General features: G+C 53.3%; 2 protein-coding genes across 4 annotated transcripts in view; one reads left to right on the forward strand and one right to left on the reverse strand.

The window, feature by feature from the left end:
- Window positions 1–7,954: 7,954 nt before the first annotated feature.
- Window positions 7,955–9,086, forward strand: HES3 (hes family bHLH transcription factor 3). Its single transcript, XM_090023730.1, has 4 exons — window positions 7,955–8,064; window positions 8,155–8,250; window positions 8,338–8,419; window positions 8,513–9,086. Exons 1-4 carry the CDS (start codon window positions 8,011–8,013, stop codon window positions 8,875–8,877), a joined length of 597 nt encoding a protein of 198 aa, XP_089879856.1. The 5' UTR covers window positions 7,955–8,010; the 3' UTR covers window positions 8,878–9,086.
- A 2,169-nt stretch (window positions 9,087–11,255) lies between these two features.
- The window catches only part of GPR153 (G protein-coupled receptor 153), a 41,592-nt gene continuing 33,139 nt past the window's right edge, over window positions 11,256–19,708 (reverse strand). For all 3 annotated transcript variants that reach the window (XM_090023728.1, XM_090023726.1, XM_090023727.1), the window contains exon 6: window positions 11,256–18,029. In XM_090023728.1, coding sequence (XP_089879854.1) covers window positions 17,250–18,029 — 780 coding nt within the window. In that variant the 3' untranslated portion in view covers window positions 11,256–17,249. The remainder of the gene's footprint in view (window positions 18,030–19,708) is intronic.

The raw sequence follows: 19,708 nt of genomic DNA on the forward strand, positions 1-19,708 counted from the left end.
ATCAATTGATTTCAGTGACATCATTTCAGATTTACTTCAAGAAATTAGTCAAAATTTACAAGTGAAATAAAAAATAATAACCCAAATCTTTTCTACCTAGGCATCATGACATAAGAGACATAGTTAGCTGTGTTAGTCCGAGGTCAAGTATAAGGCAATGTAGATTCGCAACTTATAGAGTAACCAAAGTGTGTGCGTGTGTAGATACAGCACAAGTTTTCATAAGCTGAAGCTCAATCAGATGCTGTGAAAGGAAATATTGTAAGAGTGTTCTTCTGAATATTGGTGCTCCTGGGAAAGGCAGTGCACTCTACTGCTGAAAAAGAGAGACTGAAATAATGTCCAGTTATATCCAGTTATAGAAGCAGACCTCAGCCAAACTACTTCCCTTGAACAGCCCATGGCAACAGAGTCTTTTGGCCCAGACAACAGTTTATAAAAGCCTTGTGTGTCACTTGCAATTGCCTGCACAGCTTGTAACCCAGTTCACAATTCTGTATCTTTATGTCTTAAACACTAGAGGGGGCATGTGAATTAGTCAAAAGAAGCACGCAAACTTCAGGGGCAAGTTAGAGAATGTATGTTTATAGTTGTGAGTTGTGTATGTATCCCACTATATCCCTGTGGAAGGCATCAATTTCATTATCTGCCTCAATATTTTTAGTGGTCTGAGATCCTAGCAGGTCCTTTTTCAAACCATTCTTGGGAATTTAACTAATTCTGGCCATGTTTTCACAAGCAGGGGTGTGCGGTTGCTGCAGGGAAAAAAGCAGCAGCACAAATTCAAGACCCTGCTTTTTGCCCTAGCACATGTCCCTGTACGTGGGGTTAGCACGGCGGAAAAATGCTCTGGGTGGGGTAGGGAGGCTTGAACTGGCCCTGGTCTGGCTCCAGCAGCCTTATCTGGGCTCCTGGGAGTCTCACAGGGCTTCAACAACAGCAATCTGGGTATGTGGAGCCTGGCCAGCAGCTGGAGCATGGCTCTGACCAGCCTTTCCTGTTTTGGGCAGTGCATACTGTGGCCACTTGCACCACCTCACTTTTTTCTGGCACAGGGTTTTTTTGATAACAGGATCTCCTGGTGTTAAAAAAAAACCCTGCTACACTGCAGATTAGCAGTGCGGTGAACACCTGCATGTGTGGCACATGCAGTTCGTGGCACCACAGACGGGTCTGTGAGTGTGCATTCATCCAGACTCGCCCTAGATGATTAAGCTTTTCTTGATACATAAAGCAACATCCTTCTGTACTAAATCTCTCCTCAGCAACAAGAACTGTAACTGAAATAAAGGAGTCCTGCTGCTACTCAGTTCTTCTGAAAATCAGGTTCAAAATGTTTGAAGCTGGAACCTGAAGATGAGGCACTCAAACTTGTATCCACTTTTGCCACTATTAGCCTTCCAACTCACTCCAGCACCAACAGTTTCTTCATTCAAGCCTGATTATTAACCATGTAGCTGTGATTTTTCCTTTGTAAATTGTAAATTCCTCTGGGCAAAGATCCTGTCTTCCTAAAAAGAACTGTCCACATTTAGTCTATGACAAAATAATCCTACATTTTGAACCAGAAATTCTTCTTTGTGACCTAACCCCTTGGAGTTCTGTGGAACTTGCTATAAAGACCTTTTAAAGGGTTTTAGTGCAGACAATAACTCAGAAACATACTGTTTTGCTTGCATTCCAGATTTTGCAGATTAAAATCTCTAAAATTTGTATAAGTGCTGCACAGTTTATCAGTGACCTGGCCCAAAGTGTGTAAATTTTATCTGAACAATAGAACAGGGTAAATATTTAAAGATTAGAGCCAGCTGGAGTCAAACACAAAAGGCACAGACAAAGGGGTCTTTCTGAATTCACTCTTCCCAACTCTTGCAAACTCCAGTTCAGTGTTGATTCACTCCCTAGAGTTCCTTGAGTTCACTCTCTCATTGTGTACATCGAATGGGCTTTTGCTGTCAGACTGCTTATAATCCGAACCTAACTAAAGAACTTTTAAAGCATCATTCCCTGCAAACCTTTCACACGGTAATGTCAGTGTGTTTAGCATTTGTTAAAGTCAATCATAATTGATAGTCACTAATTGACTGATTAAAATATATGTCTTGATGACCTTATTACAGTATCTTTTGATTTAAAATAGCCATGCTAATTTTGGTCACCTGTCAGGTCCTCACAGTTACAAGTGCTCATAGTTTTAATTGAAAAGCAAGGCCAAAATTTTACAAAAAAGTCCAACTTGTCATTCCCACCCTGAGAACAGTGATGATTATCCTAATGCACAAAAAATAGGGCATTTTATAACCTTAATAACTTTCTCCAAATATGTCTCATTTTGATCTAAGGAACAAAGGAGAGAACATAAATCTCTTAGTTCCCTCAACTATGAAATCAAAGTCTTCTTGAAGCTGGGAAAGGTCTAGCCCAAGTCTGCTCCCAGAACAAGTAGCATTGGGTTATCATGGGGGAGGGGCTGCTTTTTGCCTGCCTTTCTTTCTGAATAAAAATAACTTTCTGTAGGTAGTGATGCTGAATCCCCAGCTAAAACAATTACTCCAAAAAAGATCCTGTCATAAACCTGTGCATGATTTTCAAGAAATTATTTTAGTCACAAACACTAATGTTATTAATAAAGATCAAAGTACACCTCAGCATTTTAATGCTGTAGTGGAAGATCCAAGGTTTCAGTAAGTATTTAAATATAGATATAATGTTAACTGAAAAAGAAAATAGCTTGCAGAATATAGCCATGTAGCTAAAATATAGTCATCTAAAATTCAGAGCTCAGAAATAATTTCTTGTGCGGTACTAAGGAGAAGAAAAACTAAGAGTGTGTCTATATAAGAAACTAGGGGACTGTTTTTGGTTTCACACTGCTGTTATTTCATTGTTTTTAGGAAATTACTTTTGCTTTATACTGGTGTCAGCAAGAGGCGAATCGAGCCCAACATTTCCAAGTATCTTTCACAGGGCAACAGGTTGCTGGAACATCCTTGATATTTGCATATTCATTTTCTAACTGCTTGCTTCAGAGCCTTTCCTAGCCAAATCCCAGGATGGGTGGGAGAGGCTTGGGATTTGGCATGTTCCCTGGCTCTGTGTGAGGTAACGGTTTGGGGGGGGGTGAGAGACCAGAGCCCATTAATACGGTGCTGCCTCCAAGGCTGGAGCGTGACCAGGAGTGAATAGGAGCTCTCAGCCTGACTCTGGGGATCATCTTCTCACAGTCAGAGCAGAACATTACACATTAGCAACATTTTTTCGGTCAATTTTCCACTGTTTAATACTCCTCACCACACAAGTTGTTCAAAACCAGCCAGATGTAGCGTATAGAATAGGCAAATCCAGAGAGCAGTTTGGGATATGTCGAACCATCAAGAGCCTTTTCATCTAGTCTTTCATTAAAAACAGCCTGCTGTGCAAGAAATAGCCATGTAATTAAAATAATAGGTGGGAAAAACGGGCACACGATTAATGGTTTGGGCTAGAAGGGAGAATAAGACTGATAAGAAACCATTAGAGCAGAAGAAAGTTTTCCTAGCCTATCCTTTCCTAACCCAGTCTGAGTCTGGATCACTTTCTTTTCTCCTTTTCAGCACTTAACCAAAGTATCTCCAAACAGAAGATGGCATTTTCTCTCTGCTCTGGTCTGCAAACTACTTGTTCCCACCCATAGGCATTTGTACAAAGAAACAACACTGAGAGCAGGCCATGTGGCCAGCTGGAATACCAGCGGAGTCTGACTTCCATGCAGCAGGTTGGAGACTTCATTAGCGTATCTCAGTGAGTCAGAGGAGCACGTTGTGGCTGCCCCTTCTGTGAGCAGGCTCTTTTCTGTCTCCTTAGCAGAGCCAGCACTGGGACTGTTGCCCCCTAAACAAGTGGGATGGGTGGAAAGTTATGACCCTGCTGTAGTGGGACTAGCTAGTCTAGCAGGGATAGGTAGCATTTTTGGGCAGAGTGCCAAAAACTCCCACAGCTTCAACTTATAAGATGCTGGCATGCCAGGGCAGATAGCAGGGAAGCTGTGAGGGGCCCAATCCTTGTTGTGGCAATGCAGCCCCAGACCCTTCCCCATTGTCTGCCCTGAGCCATGTGTGCCAAGCAAACTGCCTTTACATGCTACACTCTGGCACGCACCCTGGGATTGCCTTCCCCTGTGTATAGCATAATATGCTGTCATGTGCCCAGCACGTTATTCATACAATTTCCGGGAAGCTTAAGGGGCAGGGCATTGGCAGGGCCCTTGTCTCCCTTTACGTATGTTTTCACCTATGGCATGTAGTAGGGTGTTCTGGGTGTTTTGGGTATCTTCTTTTGTGGCTAGGTTTTGAAGCGGCAATTCTGGAGGTTCCTTTGGTAAATGGCTGCCTGTAAATGTGGGGGATTGGACCTGGTGGCCCTCAAGGGCCTTTCCAGTCCTGTTTTCCTAAGAAATGGAGCAACAGCCATGCCCTTCTTACTTGCTGGGAAGCTCTGAGGCAGGTTACCCCGGGTGAGGTAGGGGAGGCTGGGGCCAGCAATGGTGCTGGCCCCAGCAGCCTTACTTGGGGTCCTGGGGGCCTTTGGGGAGCTCCAGCTGGGACCCTGGTAAGCAGTTGGAGTGTGGTTCCAGCCAGCCAGGCTCTGGTTTTGGGCAGCATGTGCTGCTGCCATGTGTGCCACCCTGCTTTTTTGGCATGTGTTTTTTAACCTTGGGATCCCCTGGGGTAAAACAACAAACAAACCCTGTGCTACAAGGTAGTGGCTGGGGAAGCCTGCATGTGCAGTGTGTGGTGCCACAGACAGGTCCACAATGCCACATGCCACACACCCATGCCCACCTAGACATGGCCTTGGAGTGCACTACAATATGTCTCCATTTTGAGGTCACATACAGCTTCTCACATCAAACTGAAAAACACCAAATGCAAACCAGTTCATGTAGTGTTCAGGTTGGGGGAGGTGGAGGAAGGCAAAGTGAATGGTCCAGGTTCATGCAGTTTGTGCAGCAACTGGGGTCCTGATCCAAACTAGGACTTCCAGCCCCTATAGTAACACAAGTGGGACATAATGACACGTGATGCACCCGCAGAACCTGCTTTCTCCCTAAGACTCCCATGAACCTTGCTTTGGAGTCAGTGTCTGATTTGCCCGCACATCTCACAGAGCTGGGTGGCCCCTATCCACACATCAGCCCATGGCAATACTCCCATTGACCTCAGGGGTGTTGGGGTCCTGCAAGCTGCAGAGTGAGTCAGTTACTATGACATCCTGCCCTGTTTGCTACAGGCACTAAGGTCCCGAGTAGTCTCCAGCTTTCCTTGGTCAGTTCTAGGCATTTCATCCTAGTGAGGGAAGTATGAGGCCTGTTCAAACTTCATTTTATTATTAGCTCTGCTTCCCCAATTCACAGACCCATCTCCTCTCTGGGCACCCTAAGCCACCGGGTGCCCAGTGGACCGTTGAGAGTCAGAGGCGATTATCAACTGGCCTGAAAGAAGCTCAGCTTTGCAGTGTCTTGTTTAATTACCCTTAGTACTTCACCAAGTGCCCTTTGCTTCCTCGGCTGCTTTTGTTCTCCTGAGATCAGCATAACAAGGATCATTTGGTTGCTAATAGAACCCGTTTGAAAGACTTACAGAAGCCATCAGGGATTTATGACAAGGAAGCATATCATTAGGTGACAAATTACTCCAAGCAAGAATGGGGATTCCCCTAACAATGCAGACTGCCGCATTATTCTCGGTGCACTTTCCCTTTGAGCTCCTACCAGCAGCAGTTCCTTTTCTAGGAATTTTAAATCAGCATGGGGTTTAACAAAGTCCTCGGCTCTTCCAGACGGAGATGTGTGAATCGGCAGGGCGAGGGCAAGCAGTGACCGCAGGCTTTGTATATTAAAGTCCTTTACTATAGCTATTAAGGGCACAAAATTGATTCTTCATTTTGTAGATGACTAGGGACATGTTTCCAGCCATCCCGCGGCTGTGTGCGGGTGCGCGTGTGTGCACAAGAAAGGGGAAGTAAATCCCTTTATTGGGAGGCTGGTGAGAAGACTCTAACAGCGCTGTTGCTTTTGCTATAAACGACGAGCCGGCTAGGGGATCCCCCGAGGTCCCCTTAGACGTGCGCCCTGGGAGACAAGGCGGGTCCACGCCTCGCGGCCACGCGGCATCCCTCCGTGTTATTTGTGCCCCAGCGGACTGGGACTCCCGGGCGCGGGCCCAGGGGCGAGGGGGCCTGGGAAGCGCAGCGCCGGCCTCGGAAGGGGAACGCTGCCTCCTCCTCTGCTGGGTGGCAGCCGGGCCGGGCCGGGCCCTCCTTGCTTCCCCCCTCCCCCCAAACCCCGACCTAAGCGCGGCTGGCCAGATGTTTAGCAATTCAAGCCGGAGCGGTGTCAAATGTCCCGTGTCGGGGCACAATGGCCCCCCGGCGCGGGCTGGGCCGGGCCCTTTCGCGGGTCAGAGCGCCAGGAAGGGGCTTTGCACGGTAATCCCCGCAGCCTTTTCAGCGGCCCCTCTGCGGCGCTCCGCGAGACACAATGGGCCGGGAGCCGCGCGGGGCAGCGAGGCGCGGGCGGGGCGGCTTCTTGCTGCAAAGCCTTAAACAACTTGGCGCAGAGTCCATAGCCATCCTGGCGGGGCCCTGCCCGGGGAGCGGCCGCTCAAAGGGCGGGCGCGTGCCGCGCACCCCGGCCGGCCGGACGCGGGCCCTGGCCCGGGCACGGCCCGGCTCTGCCAGCGGCGAGGCCCGCCCGGCCCCGGCGCACCCCGCCGCCGCCGCCCCGGCCTGCAGGAGCTGAAAGGCGGGAGACGGGCCCGCGATTCTCCACGCTCCGAGGTGCCAGCCCCCGGGGCAGCGCGGCAGCCAGACGAGGCCGTGAAAAGGAGGGAGAGGGGCCCCGGGGGCGGGGGCCGGCCGCGGAGCTCCGCGCCGCTCCCTGCGCGACGGGGGAGCGGCCCCCGGGGGAGCACGGGGCAGGGCCGCAGCCCGGGGATCTCCCCTCGGGGCTGATAAAGCTGTCGGGGCAGCGCTCGCAGCGCAGCCAGCATGGAGAACAAACTACCCGAGGGGCTCTCAGAGGAAGCCGGGCGGCCTGGCCCAGGGCCCGCGGCGGGGTTGGCTCCCGGCGGGCCGGGCCGGCTCACAGCTGGGCGCTGCGGCGGGGCCGGCCCGAGGGTGGGGTCACAGAAGCCCTTCGCGGCGGGTGCGGGGCAGGAAGTCGCAGCGCAAAGCCCTTTGCAAGCGAGGAGAAGCCGGGGAGCCTCGCTCGGGCCGGGCCCCACGTGCAGCCCCGCAGGGCAGGGCAGCGCAGCCCCCCGCCCCGGCGGGGGCCCGCGGCGCTGCGCGGCCGGCGCTGTGATGGGACACGTGCCCTTGCGCGCCTCGGCTCCGCGCCCTTTGACTCGCAGCAAGCAGAAAACCGCTGCATGGCGCGGACTTGACGGCTGCTAATCGGGCCCGCAAGCGCCGCTGCGCTCCGTGGGCCTCCAGGGAGACCTTCGCCTCCTCGCAGCTGCCGCCCAAGCTCTCCCCGACGGCGGCGCACGCTGGCCCAAGCTGGGCACTTGGGGCCCGGGCGCAGAGGCGGGGGACAGCCAGGGGCCGAGGGGCGGCGGGGAGAGCCCAGGCCAGACCGGGCCGCCTGAGCCCTGCGGCCCGAGGGCGCTCGGCGCTGCACAGCGGCCCAGGCTGGGGCTGGGGCTGGGGCCGGGGCCGGGGCCGGGGCGAGGCCTGTTTGGTGTCGCGACTCGGCGCAGCGGCCCCGGCGGCTCCCTCCGAGGGTGCCCCGCGCTCACCGTGGCCGGGCCGGGCGGTGCGGGGAGGGGGAGAGGGACGTGGGCCCCTCGCTCTGCTCCAATCAGAGCGGCGCCGGCGAGGCCCCTTCCCCGCGCTGCCCGCCCCCGGGGCATCGCCCCGCCGGGGAGGTGCCAGCGCCTGAATGCGGCATTGACATGTAAAGCAGCGCCCCTATAAATCCCGCGGTCCCGCGCGGGCTGCCGCCTCCCAGCGGCGCGCTGCACCGGCGGGGACATGGGCACCCAGGCCGCGGCGCAGGGCAAGGCGCCGCTTTGCAGCTTCCGGAAGGTCGGCCCGGAGCGCGGGTGGGGGCGCCGGGCCGGGGCGGCCAGGGCCGAGGCGGAGGCGCTGGAGCCCCCCTATCCTCCCTCCCCGCAGATTTCCAAGCCTCTGATGGAGAAGAAGCGCCGAGCCCGCATCAACGTCTCGCTGGAGCAGCTGAAGGCTTTGCTGGAAAAGCACTACTCGCAGCACGTGAGTGCCCGCCGCGCCCCGCGCCGCCCGGCGCTGTCTGGCGCGGGGCGCACGGGGAGTCACGGCCGCCTTCCTCCTCGCCTGCAGATCAGGAAGCGCAAGCTGGAGAAGGCGGACATCCTGGAGCTGAGCGTCAAGTACATGCGGAGCCTCCAGAGCTCCCTGCAAGGTGAGGCGGGCCGGGACCCCGGCGGGCGCGGGCGGGACGGGGCCGCCCGGGCGAGGCCGGCGGGGCGGCTCTGCTCACGGCTCCCCCCCGCAGGCGCCCCGCTGCTCAGGAGCGCCGACTCCCGGGCCGCCTTCCGCGGCGGCCTGCACCACGTCGTGCTGCGCGCCGAGCCGGGCCGCGCCGCCTGCTGCCACCTGCTGCAGGAGCTGGGCCGCGCCCTGCCCGCGCCGCCGGGGCCCAGCACCACGGACAGCGGCGGCGGGGCCGGGCCGGGGGCGGGGCCGCGCGCCTCCCCGCCCCGCGCCCGCGCGGCCCAGCCCGCGCCCGCGCCCGCAGCCGGCGCTGCCAGGCCCCGCGGCGCCTCCGCCCGCCGGCCCCAGAGCCGAGCCCCGGCGGCCGGGCCAGAGCCCGGGCCCGCAGCGCCCGCCGGGGCCCGCGCGCTCTGGCGGCCCTGGTAGCGGGGCGGGCTGGGCGGGGGCCGGGCGCAGCCCCAGCCCCGCAGCCGGCTTCCACCGCGCTGGACGAGGCACCTCGGGTCGATCCGGCCCCGCGCCGTGCCGCGCCTCCGGCCTGCTGCCCCGCTCCCGTCCCGGCGCCGCGCGGCTCACGCAGGCCGCCCCAGCTCGGGACCGGCAGCTCAGAGCAATAAAGCAGCGGTGGGACAGCGGCGGTGCCCGGCAGTGGTGTCTTTTGTCCGGCGCGCAGCGCAGCCGGGCCCGCGGCACAAACCGGCCCCGGCCTGCGGCGCAGCTCGGGCGGGCCCCGGGCGGGGAGGGGGCGCGGAGCCGAGCCACCAGGCCCGCAGCCCGAGCCGGCAGCGAGGCCCGCGGCCGCCAGGTGGCGGCGTCACTGCGCCTTGCACCGGCGCTCCGGCAGGGCCCAGCCGCGGCGGCCTCGTCCCCGTGGCCGGCCCGGCCCGGCCCGGCCCGGCCCGCCTCACTCCGAGCTCGCCGCACCCTGTAGCCCTGCCCGGGGCACTCCTCGCTCCTGGAGGCCGAAAACCGACGCCGGCCGTGGCTGTGGGAGACCCTACCTCGGTGGACTCGCAGCAGCCCGGCGCGCCCAGCCGGCCGCTCCCGGGCGTCGGTAGCCACTAGGCGCAATCAGCCGCGGGGGCAAAGTGTTGGTTGCAACGATTCCCAGGTACTTAATGCGGGGCTTGATGGAGCCTGGGGCGGGATCCAGACTTGCAGGCACGTGTGGTTTGTGGCTGCAAACCTCTTTGTAGCACCACAAACGGCACAAGTTGCAGGCTAATGAGTGCGCCGCGCTGCTAACTTGCAACACAGGGCAAAAACTGCTACTGGGATTTCCCAGCAGCAAAAAAGAAAAAGAAAAAAAACTTTGAAAAAAAGTAGCACAACCCACACCTAAGTGTGGGGCACCAGGACAAAGGCAGAGACAGGGTGGCCTGCTCTCCTGTCTCCCGCGGTGGAGTCCCCAGGCTGAGGCAGCCTGCGTTCCCTGGCTGGCTAGGGCACGGTGCGCCTCACTGTCGATGGTGGGGCAGGTAGCCTCAGCGTGAGGGCTTCACTGCAGCCAGCTAGGTGCAGTGTGCCTTGAGCCAGGGGAGAGCCAGCCCAGGGCTGCCTACTCCCCTGTCTCGAGGCACCCCAGCCAGCTGGGAGTAGCTGGCTGTGGGGCAGGGTGTCTCAGTGTGAGGGCTCTGCAATGGGGCCTCCATGCCGAGGCTTGTGGAGACGGGAGCAGCCAGCCCAAGGCTGCCTGCTCCCCCATCTCAAGGCACACTGTGCCTCAGCTAGCCAGGGAGCTGCTGGCTGGGGCACAAGGTGCCTAGGCGCAGGTGCTCCGCGGCCTGCTGAGATAGGGGAGCAAGCAGCACTGGCCTGCCTGCTCCCCCATCTCCATGTGCCACTACCTGGCTGGCCGTGGTATAGGGTTCTTCAGCGCAGGGGATGGCTAGCCCCCTCCCTGCGGAGGCAACCTGTGCCCCAGCTCCCTCTCCCCTCTCCCCCTTGCAGCACATGGAGCAGCAGGACGGTGTGTCCCACTGCAAAGCACATGGGCAGGGGTGTGTATTGTGGCACAAAGTAGCAGCACAAATTTGTGTAACTATTTGTACTGCTGCAAAGGCACAGCCCTGCTTGTGTGGACCTGGCCTGGTTGTCTCTAAAGCCTGGAGTTGGTGCAGCCCAACCCACTGTGGTGCCAGTCACCCTGGTTGTCTGATTTTAGCTGTTCCCATGGGTGCTCACCAGGTGATAGACTCTATAGGCCCTGCCATCCCCTGAACCGTGCCTGGCACTGGGTGTCATCCTTCCAGTGTTTCGGTGGCAGACACGTGCTGGGCGCAGGGTGAAGTTTGCAGGCTTGGCACCCTGATGACACCAGTGTCAGAGGCTTCCCCCCAACACCCTGCACTGGTACAGAACATGTCCAGGGGGCACAGACGAGCATTTTGAACAGCTCACCCTGTACTTACTGACACCGGGAGGGCAGTTTGCCAAGCAAGTACTCTATAGCTATTGACTGTGGAAGGAAGAGGGGGAAAGGGCAGGGGCCCATGAGGACCCTAGGGCATGGAATCTGGTTTTGCTTGGAGAAGTGCACACAAGTCCACCAAGAGCCACCCAGCACACAGAGTCTCGGGATGTTCCAGGAGGAGCATCAGAAGTGCTCCATGGCTTTGGAGCAGGACTGCATCTAACAAGAAATAGCTCATCCTACTGGCAAACATGATTTCTCCCAGACATGCCCCACTGACTTGTGAGCAGGAGTTGCAGAACTGGGGCAGGAATGCTGTTGGCTTGCACTGGGAGAAATGGAGAGGAAGGGACAGGCCAAGGTCTGGGAATGCAAAAAGGAGCAAGGCCAGTTAAGTGTAAACAATACTGAAAGAACTTTTATTCAGTCCTTTACAGAGAAACCCTTGAGTTGTCAAAAAAGAGCAACCTACAAATGAATCAGAAATATTGTGAATAAAATGTTTTAAATTGTATACTTAAGACAAATCCACTTGGACCAATATAAAGATTTGTTGCAAAGCATCAACATCACTGAGAGAACAAGGATCTTACAAATGCAAAGTACGCACAGAACAGTTCAAAGTAGTGGTTTGAGTTCCAACAAAAGTACCTTACTGGAATTAACAAAACAGCAATCAGAGTGCAATAAAAAGACATTGTCTAGTTATCCCAAAGAATGTAACAGCCTTTGTGTTCCTTTTTTTTCTTCAAAATTCAGTAAAAATCGGGATTGGATCTCTGTGATGTGGTGACACGAAACATTCTTCTCAAAGTATTGCCTTTTGACATTATAAAGAGTTAAAAAGATACAGTACTACAAATTGTTAACAATTGCTTAAAGCCTGATCCTCTCTTGTTTTGAGGTGAAACACCAGGAGGTCACCTACAGCATCATTAATAAATGACCAGCATGAATATTTTTGATCCTTAAAGGCACAACATCCCTTTTCAGAGGTGGAATTTTAGTGACAGAAATACAACGTTGATTCAGATGGTCTGTTTATTGTTTCTAGGTTTGTGGTTCTTTTCTCTTATTGCAATTGAAAGATGAATTGGCTAGAATGGTTCATACAAATATTGTGCATTTCAAACAGGAAACCTGCCCCTTGCGCTCCCTCTGACCCACAGAGCCTCCTTTACTCACCTGCTGGAAGGATGATCATTCCCCAGTATCCCTGCTTTGTAAGATTTCATGACTGAAAATTTTTTGCTTAGGTCTGGCAAGAGAACTATGGATTTAAATGTAACACTGGGACCAGGGGTCTGTCTATAATGCTTCATTCATGCTTTTGCAGTTATCTGCTGGCAGGGGCTGTATTGTTCTTTTACAGCAAGGATTAGATTTGCCAAGAACAAAAACCTCAAAGCAAAACAGAATTCAAGTGATGACTCCATTTGCAGGCAAACTGAATTTTGGCTTCCAAACGCATCTTATTTTCAGTCTAGTGCAGTCAATGGAGCTGTTATCAGCATCACTGAAATCAATTTATTTGAGAAAAATGGTCTGCTGCTTTGAATTAAGCTTGCATCTGTAGGGTTCAGACCAGTTTTCTGTGCCGCTTTGCTTGCAATTTCTCTCAATGGAGAAGTCTCTGACCCTGTCTTCCCAACGCAACAGAGATCATATATTGCCCTCATGCTTTTCCTGGATCTCCTTTCCCCACCATTGCTTACTGACAAGGTGTCAGTGTGCTTCTTCCTCACATAATCCAGTGCAGTTCTGCTACCAGTGCCATGAAACCAACAGAAGCAAGTGGTTTGGTCAAACACTGGGATGGCTGATGGCATCATTTAAAGACCAAGTAACAATGATACTTTGCACATGCACTTTTCACCCAGGGATGTCAGAACCCTTACAAACATCCTGGGAGCAAGGCAAATAATACAATCCTAGTACCACTGGGGAGGCAAAGAGTGGAGAGACCTGCCTATGGTCATACATCGAATCCAAGGCAGAGCAAGTAACAGGATCTTCTAGGCCAGTGCCCTCTCCACGTGGAAAAGGCTGGTTCCGGAGAAGAGGGTTTCTGCTTACACCCATGCCAGGGCAAGCAGAGATAATGGGAAAGAAATATCAGAGAACCAGAGGGCTGTGCACAGGCTCCAATCACAGTTCCATTGCTCCTGAGCCTGGTGCAGAGGTGCCTTAGCTTTGCTGCAGCTGGTTCTCAGATGGTCCCTGCTAGTGCTGCAGATCTCACCCAGGGCCATGCTTTGCCTAACTCAAAGATATGCAAGACTACATGGAACCAATGCATGCATGTTACTCTATTTTACAGTATATATCAGGCTGTACACACAAAAACAGCATTGCAAGCCCCAGAGGGGGTATCCCTCCTTATACCATGGCCACAGGAACTCGCTGCAGAGCCCTGCACAAAGTCCAGAGTATGCCTAGGTCCCTGTATACATATTAGTCATGACAGAGGTGACAGGGGGTGATGAGTCCCCCAGGGGTACTCTGGAAGAAGAAAAGGCCTGTGGATATCTTGTATTTAAAAGCTTGTCTAACTCTATGCCAACTATGTAGTTGGTTCAGTAAAAGATACCACCCTCAGAAATCCTTGCCTCCTGCCTCATTGGGAGCAACTCAGCTGAGGGGCCACAAGGGGGAGCAGGAGGGACACAGCAGTGGTGTCCCTGTCAAGACTGCAGAAGAGCCAGCCTTGGAGGAGGAGAAAAATTAATGAGGTAGGAGTTGGTGGTAGAGTTTATCAGAAAGGAGAAATGTGGCGTGAGGCGGGGAAGGGTCCCAAGGGTGTTAGCTGGGCACCAGGATGCCTCTCCAAAGGAGGAGCAGCCTCAGAACTAGATGCTGACAGAGGCATGGACCACTGGGGTCAGATCTGCGTAGCAGAAGCTGCAACATCCTTTTTCCTATCTGTCCCACTTCTCTGACAGGGTATCACAAGTGGGATCCCTTCTGACTTCAGAACTGTGAGCAATTTGGGGCAGCACCTGGCTTATTTGGGAGTAGTGTACACATGGGCACAGTGCCCGGTGGGATGGTACACTCACCTTCACCAGGCCAGCAGGTCTCCCTTCCCCACCTGGTGCTGTTCCCAGTGCGAAGACAAAGCACAGTACTTTGAGTCTGGAAACAGGAGCATCACCAGACAGGTGTTGTCATCACTCAAGCCTGTGACCCTGCATTTCTTGCTCTGGAGCCCTCCTAGCATCACTGCCATTACAGTATTGCCCGCAAGCATGCCAGGCTTTTTGCACATGCAAATATGTAAGGAACTCCTAGGTCCCTGCCTCAGAGTGCTCACAGTCTCGCTGAGATGGGATGTGTCAGGAAAACCACACAAGGAAGAGCAATGAGACAATGCTGGGACCCAGCAGGGCTGAGACAAAGAGGAGTGTCAGAGAACACTCTCTTCATTTTCTGCTTTTCAAAACACATTTGGTAGCAGTCGACTTGGGCTTGTCCTGCTTTGCTCTTCTGTGTATCGCATGTACTGCTGTTATCTTAATACACTTGGGCTTTGCATTTGCAAACACCAAAACTGAATATATTTTCATCCTAAATTTACTGACATCCAGCCCATGACACTCAGACCTGGGGCCAGGGCTTGCTCTATGGAAATCAGTGGCTCAGCTCCCATTCCAGTAGCTGGAAGCATGACTGCTCTGCTAGGACCCATGCCAATAGAGTCAACAGTGAAATATGAACTTCGGCAACAAAGATTCTTCCTCTGTTTTAACAGGCTGATACTAAAACAAAACAAAAAAAAAATGGTCCTGTGTTCTTTTCTTTTAATCCCTCTGGTAGCTGCAAGTATCAGAAGTGACTCCTTGCAGTCTCATGCCTTCTGCCCTATACACAAGTCCTGGGGTAAGAATCAGTGCCCTAATGACTTCTGGGAGACAAAGAGCACCCTAAACGTCCTGGAAGCTGAGTGAGCACAACAGCAAATGCTATGGTGTTGATGGGTAGAAAACCTCAACCCTTTCCTATGGGCACTCCAAGTAGTTTCCTGTGCACAACTGGGAGACCTCAGAGAATGTAGCAGCAAGAAGGATTTGGGTTTCCTATCAGCCTGTGATGAGATCCCTTCCCCCTCCCCACCCAATTGGTCAGAGCTGAACCCAGGTTGTAAATACAGAAGGGAACAGAAGGGACTGTAAATACAGAAAGGAAGGAAGCAGTTTGTAAAGACAGAAGGGAAGGAAGGGGATAACAGAGTGGGCTATGCTGGACCCACCCTCTTCTTGCTTCCTGAAGTAGGCCTGGCGGAAGTGGTGATCATTGCTTTTTCCCATATTAAGCATATTTCCTTATGGTTTTAACAACCTGGAAATCAGCTCCATTTTACCTTTAGCTTGTACTTGCATTTGTGACAAAACTAAAGAAAACAAATTAATTGTTTTGGGCAGGATGTCAGCCTAAAGAATCAGGAGGCACTGGCTCCCTATTCTCACACTGTCCCAAAGCAAAGAGATGGAGATCTGTATTGAACATGGTATAAGACCATTGCATTCTTGTGCGTCCCGCCCATGCAGCAGATCAGCAGGCAGTGGCAGACCAGCACACTCTCACCACAGGAATGAAAGTACATAGCCTCAGTAACGAGCAATGAAGATGCTGTCAGCAAACCATATATTCTTTTGTGATAATCTGCTGTTACAGCATCTCAAAAAATGGCCCTCATTTGTTTGGCTTGGCTAAGAGCTGGAACCTGTTCTCCATATACTAGAGCTCCAGCCACTTATTTGTCAGGTACCAGTTGTCATTAAAGTATATACAGGAAGTAGTCAGTAAACTTAATTCCCTGTGCTGCAAAATACTGAGCCCATGTTCTTGAGCTAAGTATACTTCTTAACCACCCTAACAGTCCCTTTCTATGATGCAGAACACTGTACACACATGCATCCTGTACATAGTCAAAAAGTAGCTCTTGGACATTCCTAAAAAGTCACTAATGGAATTTAACTCCCTCCCCCCCGCACTGTCCCTCCCCAAACAGCCTTCTGGTAAAACAAAGACACACACAAAGTCTTCCCCACCCCCAATTTCTCTTTCTAATATTTCTCCAGCCAGAACAGAGCTATCCTGGCTCTTTAGAGGTAGCTGCATTGTGACAGAACAGCGGGTTACAGAGCTGCTGGGACACAGCCATTGAAATGGAAATGGCACTTCTTCCCTCCTGACCCACCTCTCTTTGTGACAGGCAGACAAGAAAAGTTCAGTGTCTCCTCTAGTTCTGCTGGAGATTAACTCAGCCTTTGGCTTGTGACAAAAGCCTTTCAGTGCCTGTATTCTGCCCAGCATATCAACATTCCTTACAAAACAGCCCCCATTTTTCCAGCATTGTAAAGGCTTTGTCCTCAAGGGGCCCACTAGATTTGCACCCCCCACCCAACTCCCCCAGCAGTCCCTGGCTGGTTCTTGTTTCTAATCAGGTCAGTAGAGGAAGAAAAACAAAGGCCCTTAATGATTTGTAAATGTCAAAGTTGGACTTGGTGGCTACAGCTGTTCCCCTCTGCATGAATGACTACTGTCAGCAGCACCCTGTGCAGGTTGCCATCACGTTGTCCTACATGCCATATGCTGAAGCCTGTCTCCATCTGACATCGTGACTCACTGCACACATGACTGGCCCAGGCTGGCAGGTTCCCCCAAGCACAGACACCTGGTGGTTGTTGCTTTACACATCTTTATCCAGAAAGAGATCAAGATCTTGGATAACCAATACCTGTATGCACCCAGGTATGCACAGACCCCTCACTATAAGGTGCCCCATTGTAAGTCTACAGTACTCGGGGAATAAGGCTGCTTCCTTTAGCTGTCCACTCGCTCAGGGGGCATTGAACAATGCCCTTATTTATTTCTGAAGCAAACTGAGTGTGGCTTTCTACAACAGCCTTATAAGGAGAAAACTGTGTAGTACTGACTGCTAGAAATATACATGCACAACCATTACTACTGGTAAGTAGGGGGTGAGAACATGGTATTAGATTGAGCTCCCACCAGGCAGGTATGGACAGCAGCCCCATGCTGCCCCTCATCCTCCCACTCCCACCTGAGGTTGCCTATCCACACACAGAAAGCTTCCTGGAGGAGCGGGCCATTCTCTGCCTGTTGCATGCAGGTCTCAGCATCCTGACAGCATGCTCCGAGCAGATCCATGTTTGACGAGTCTCTCCCCCACCCACTCCCAACCCCTCCCCATCCCTTTATTTTTGTGTGTGAGAACTATATAGGATTTCTTTGGTGCTTTGCCCACCTCCAGGTTCCAAACCAAGACTACATTTTGTAAAGACAAAAGAAAAGCCATAGAAAACTGGCGTGCCAAGGAAACGGCAGGGATATGCACATCACAGGCCCCGCACTGCTGGACCTATGAAGCTGAGCCAATGGAGTCTGAGTGAAATGTGATGTACCCAGAGGAAGCAGAAGGGGAGCTCAAAAAGCTCGTGGTGCTCCCTTTGTTCCCACCTCTCCCCAGGTTTTCCTGGTCACCCCAGGAGGTGCTCAGAGCCGTCCGAAACCCCCCTGATTCAGAGCAGCTGATGATGGCCGGGCAGTTGTCCAGGGCCTGGGCCTCGCAGAGTTCAATTTGGATTTGCCCTATGCAAGGGCCTCGGTTCCCCTCAGGAAAGAGGCACACAGGGTCCTCCTGGGCACGCAGGGCCCCAGGTACAACCAGGCTGCATCCCTGGCTTTGTGCTGAGAACCTGCGCAGCCCCTGGGGCTCCCGCTCAAAGTGGGTGAGGGGGAAGCCGGCCAGCCTGGTGGGTGGGTGCAGGAAGGTGTCAGGGAACAAGGACACGGAGGATGAACGCCCAGGGCTCTTCCTGGGGCTGGGTAGCGGGGTCTCGTCAATGAAGTTCACCACCTCCTCCCGGCTGAAGCACTTGTAGTCTCCCTTGTAGAGGTCCTCGCGGGACAGCTGCTTGAGGGAGAGGAGGCTTTCAGCTGACCTCCTGCGCTTGCGGTGAGGCAGCCGCTCCTCAGGGCAGGAGATGAGGCTGCCGCGTCGCCGGTCTCGTCGGGGCGTAAGGAAATGGGCCAGACCTGCCACATCATCTCCTGCCCCCCAGCGCTGCAGGTAGGCTGAGATTTGGCTTGTTGTCCAGATGTCTGTCTCATCATGAGAGTAACGCCGCATGGGGGGCACCTGGAGGAGAGGGGAGAAAACATCTGCAGGAGGCAGTCTGCCCTGCCCTGCCCAGGGCGATGGATTCATGCCAGGACCACAAGGGACGGGTACCTAGTGGCACAGCCCTGTGCACACCCATATGGCAGGGTGCCCGTGCTACCCCCTGAGCCAGCTGCAGCATGGCCCAGTGCCCATCACCTCCCTCCCAGATGCACAAGGCATTCTTGGGGCTCCCTGAAGAATCCCCTGTGGCAGTGGTACCAGCACCAAGGTGCCATTGGAGTATGACGCCTGCTGCCATTGTTGCACCAGCGGCAGCAATACTGTTGCTGAGGTTGTTAAGATCTTCCCCTTCCTCCAGCTCTCTGTTCAGTGGGGATGTGGAACTGACCGCTGCCAAGTCACCACATCATGTTCAAGCGCTCCTGGAATTCTTTGCCCTGCCACGTGGGGTGTAGCTGGTAAGGCCTGGGCCCAGGATGCCACACACTTGCAGCCTTGCCCACTGCACCACTGATATGCTGCCCAACCCTCTCTCTGCACCCCTCCCTATCCCCTTTGCCCTCTGTTGGTTTAGCTACATGCTTCTGGGGCAGAAGCTGTTTGGAGAGTGTCCACCTTAGTCTCACTGCTCAGTATGTGATGGCAATGCAAAGTAAAGCTAATGGCTGAAGGTTTATCAGTGGGTTCTGTCCACCCTCAAGTGATCACCCCCAGGCATCACCCAATGGGTCAACTTAGTAATCAGGACCAATTACTGATTATGTCCATGGGCTGTGTTCTGCCAGATGCTTGGACGTTTTGCCCAACCACCATGCGGAAGCATAACAGAGGCATGTTATTTTATTGACCTGCCTGCAGAGTTAAAGGAGGGAGGGGGTGGGGAGGGATCATATGGTAAAGGCAGCTTGGAAAATGTGTTATGTTTCAGCAAAGAAGAATTTTCCCAACTATTTTAGCTGGTCTAATAAAAGATATTGGATTTACCCAAAGAACTTTGTCTCCCTATGTTTCAGCAGAAATCCTCGGAATAGAGTTTTGCAATATCAGCCACAGCAGTTTTTCTTCCTCAGCCTGTTTGGTTTGAGACTCAGGACTCACATGGAGCTCTCTGCAACACCACCAGCAACCACCCATGGGAACATGCAGATTTGAACAGCAAGGGGACTGGAAAGAGGCTGAGAGTAATGCCTGTCCTCAGAGGAGTGGGGCTTGTCCCTGGCAGGATCCTGATGTTACAGGAGCAGAAGCTTAGGGGCTGCCACCATCAGAGAGAGACAGACTTAGGATTCCCACAGAGGGACCATGGGAGACAGGGAAATGCAAATGTAATAGATGCCTACAAGAGTGATAGATGCATGTGGTAGGACAACATGGAGGTGTCCAGTGCACCATCCTCCTGTCAAGGAATCCTCTTGTGTACAGATGAAAGCAAATGCAAGAAGTTCATTTGGTATTTACAAGGTAACAGTGTAGGGTGGGCCTGGCATAGCACCCTGCATGAGCATTTGTGTAAAGCAACCAGAGTGCAGTGGGGCAGCTGTGAAAATCAGCTGTGTCCCTGTAAATTATGACTGATTTTTCTGCCCATTAGAATGCCAGAGTCATCCTGGCAGGCTGTTAATTCACATGGAGGACTCCCAGGAAATGAGTTATTGTATTGTGTGTTGCACTTCAGTTCCTCGGGGTTGCCATCC

The sequence above is a fragment of the Crocodylus siamensis genome, chromosome 12, assembly GCF_052110815.1.
Source record: "Crocodylus siamensis isolate JL-2025a chromosome 12, ASM5211081v1, whole genome shotgun sequence".
Lineage (NCBI taxonomy): Eukaryota > Metazoa > Chordata > Crocodylia > Crocodylidae > Crocodylus > Crocodylus siamensis.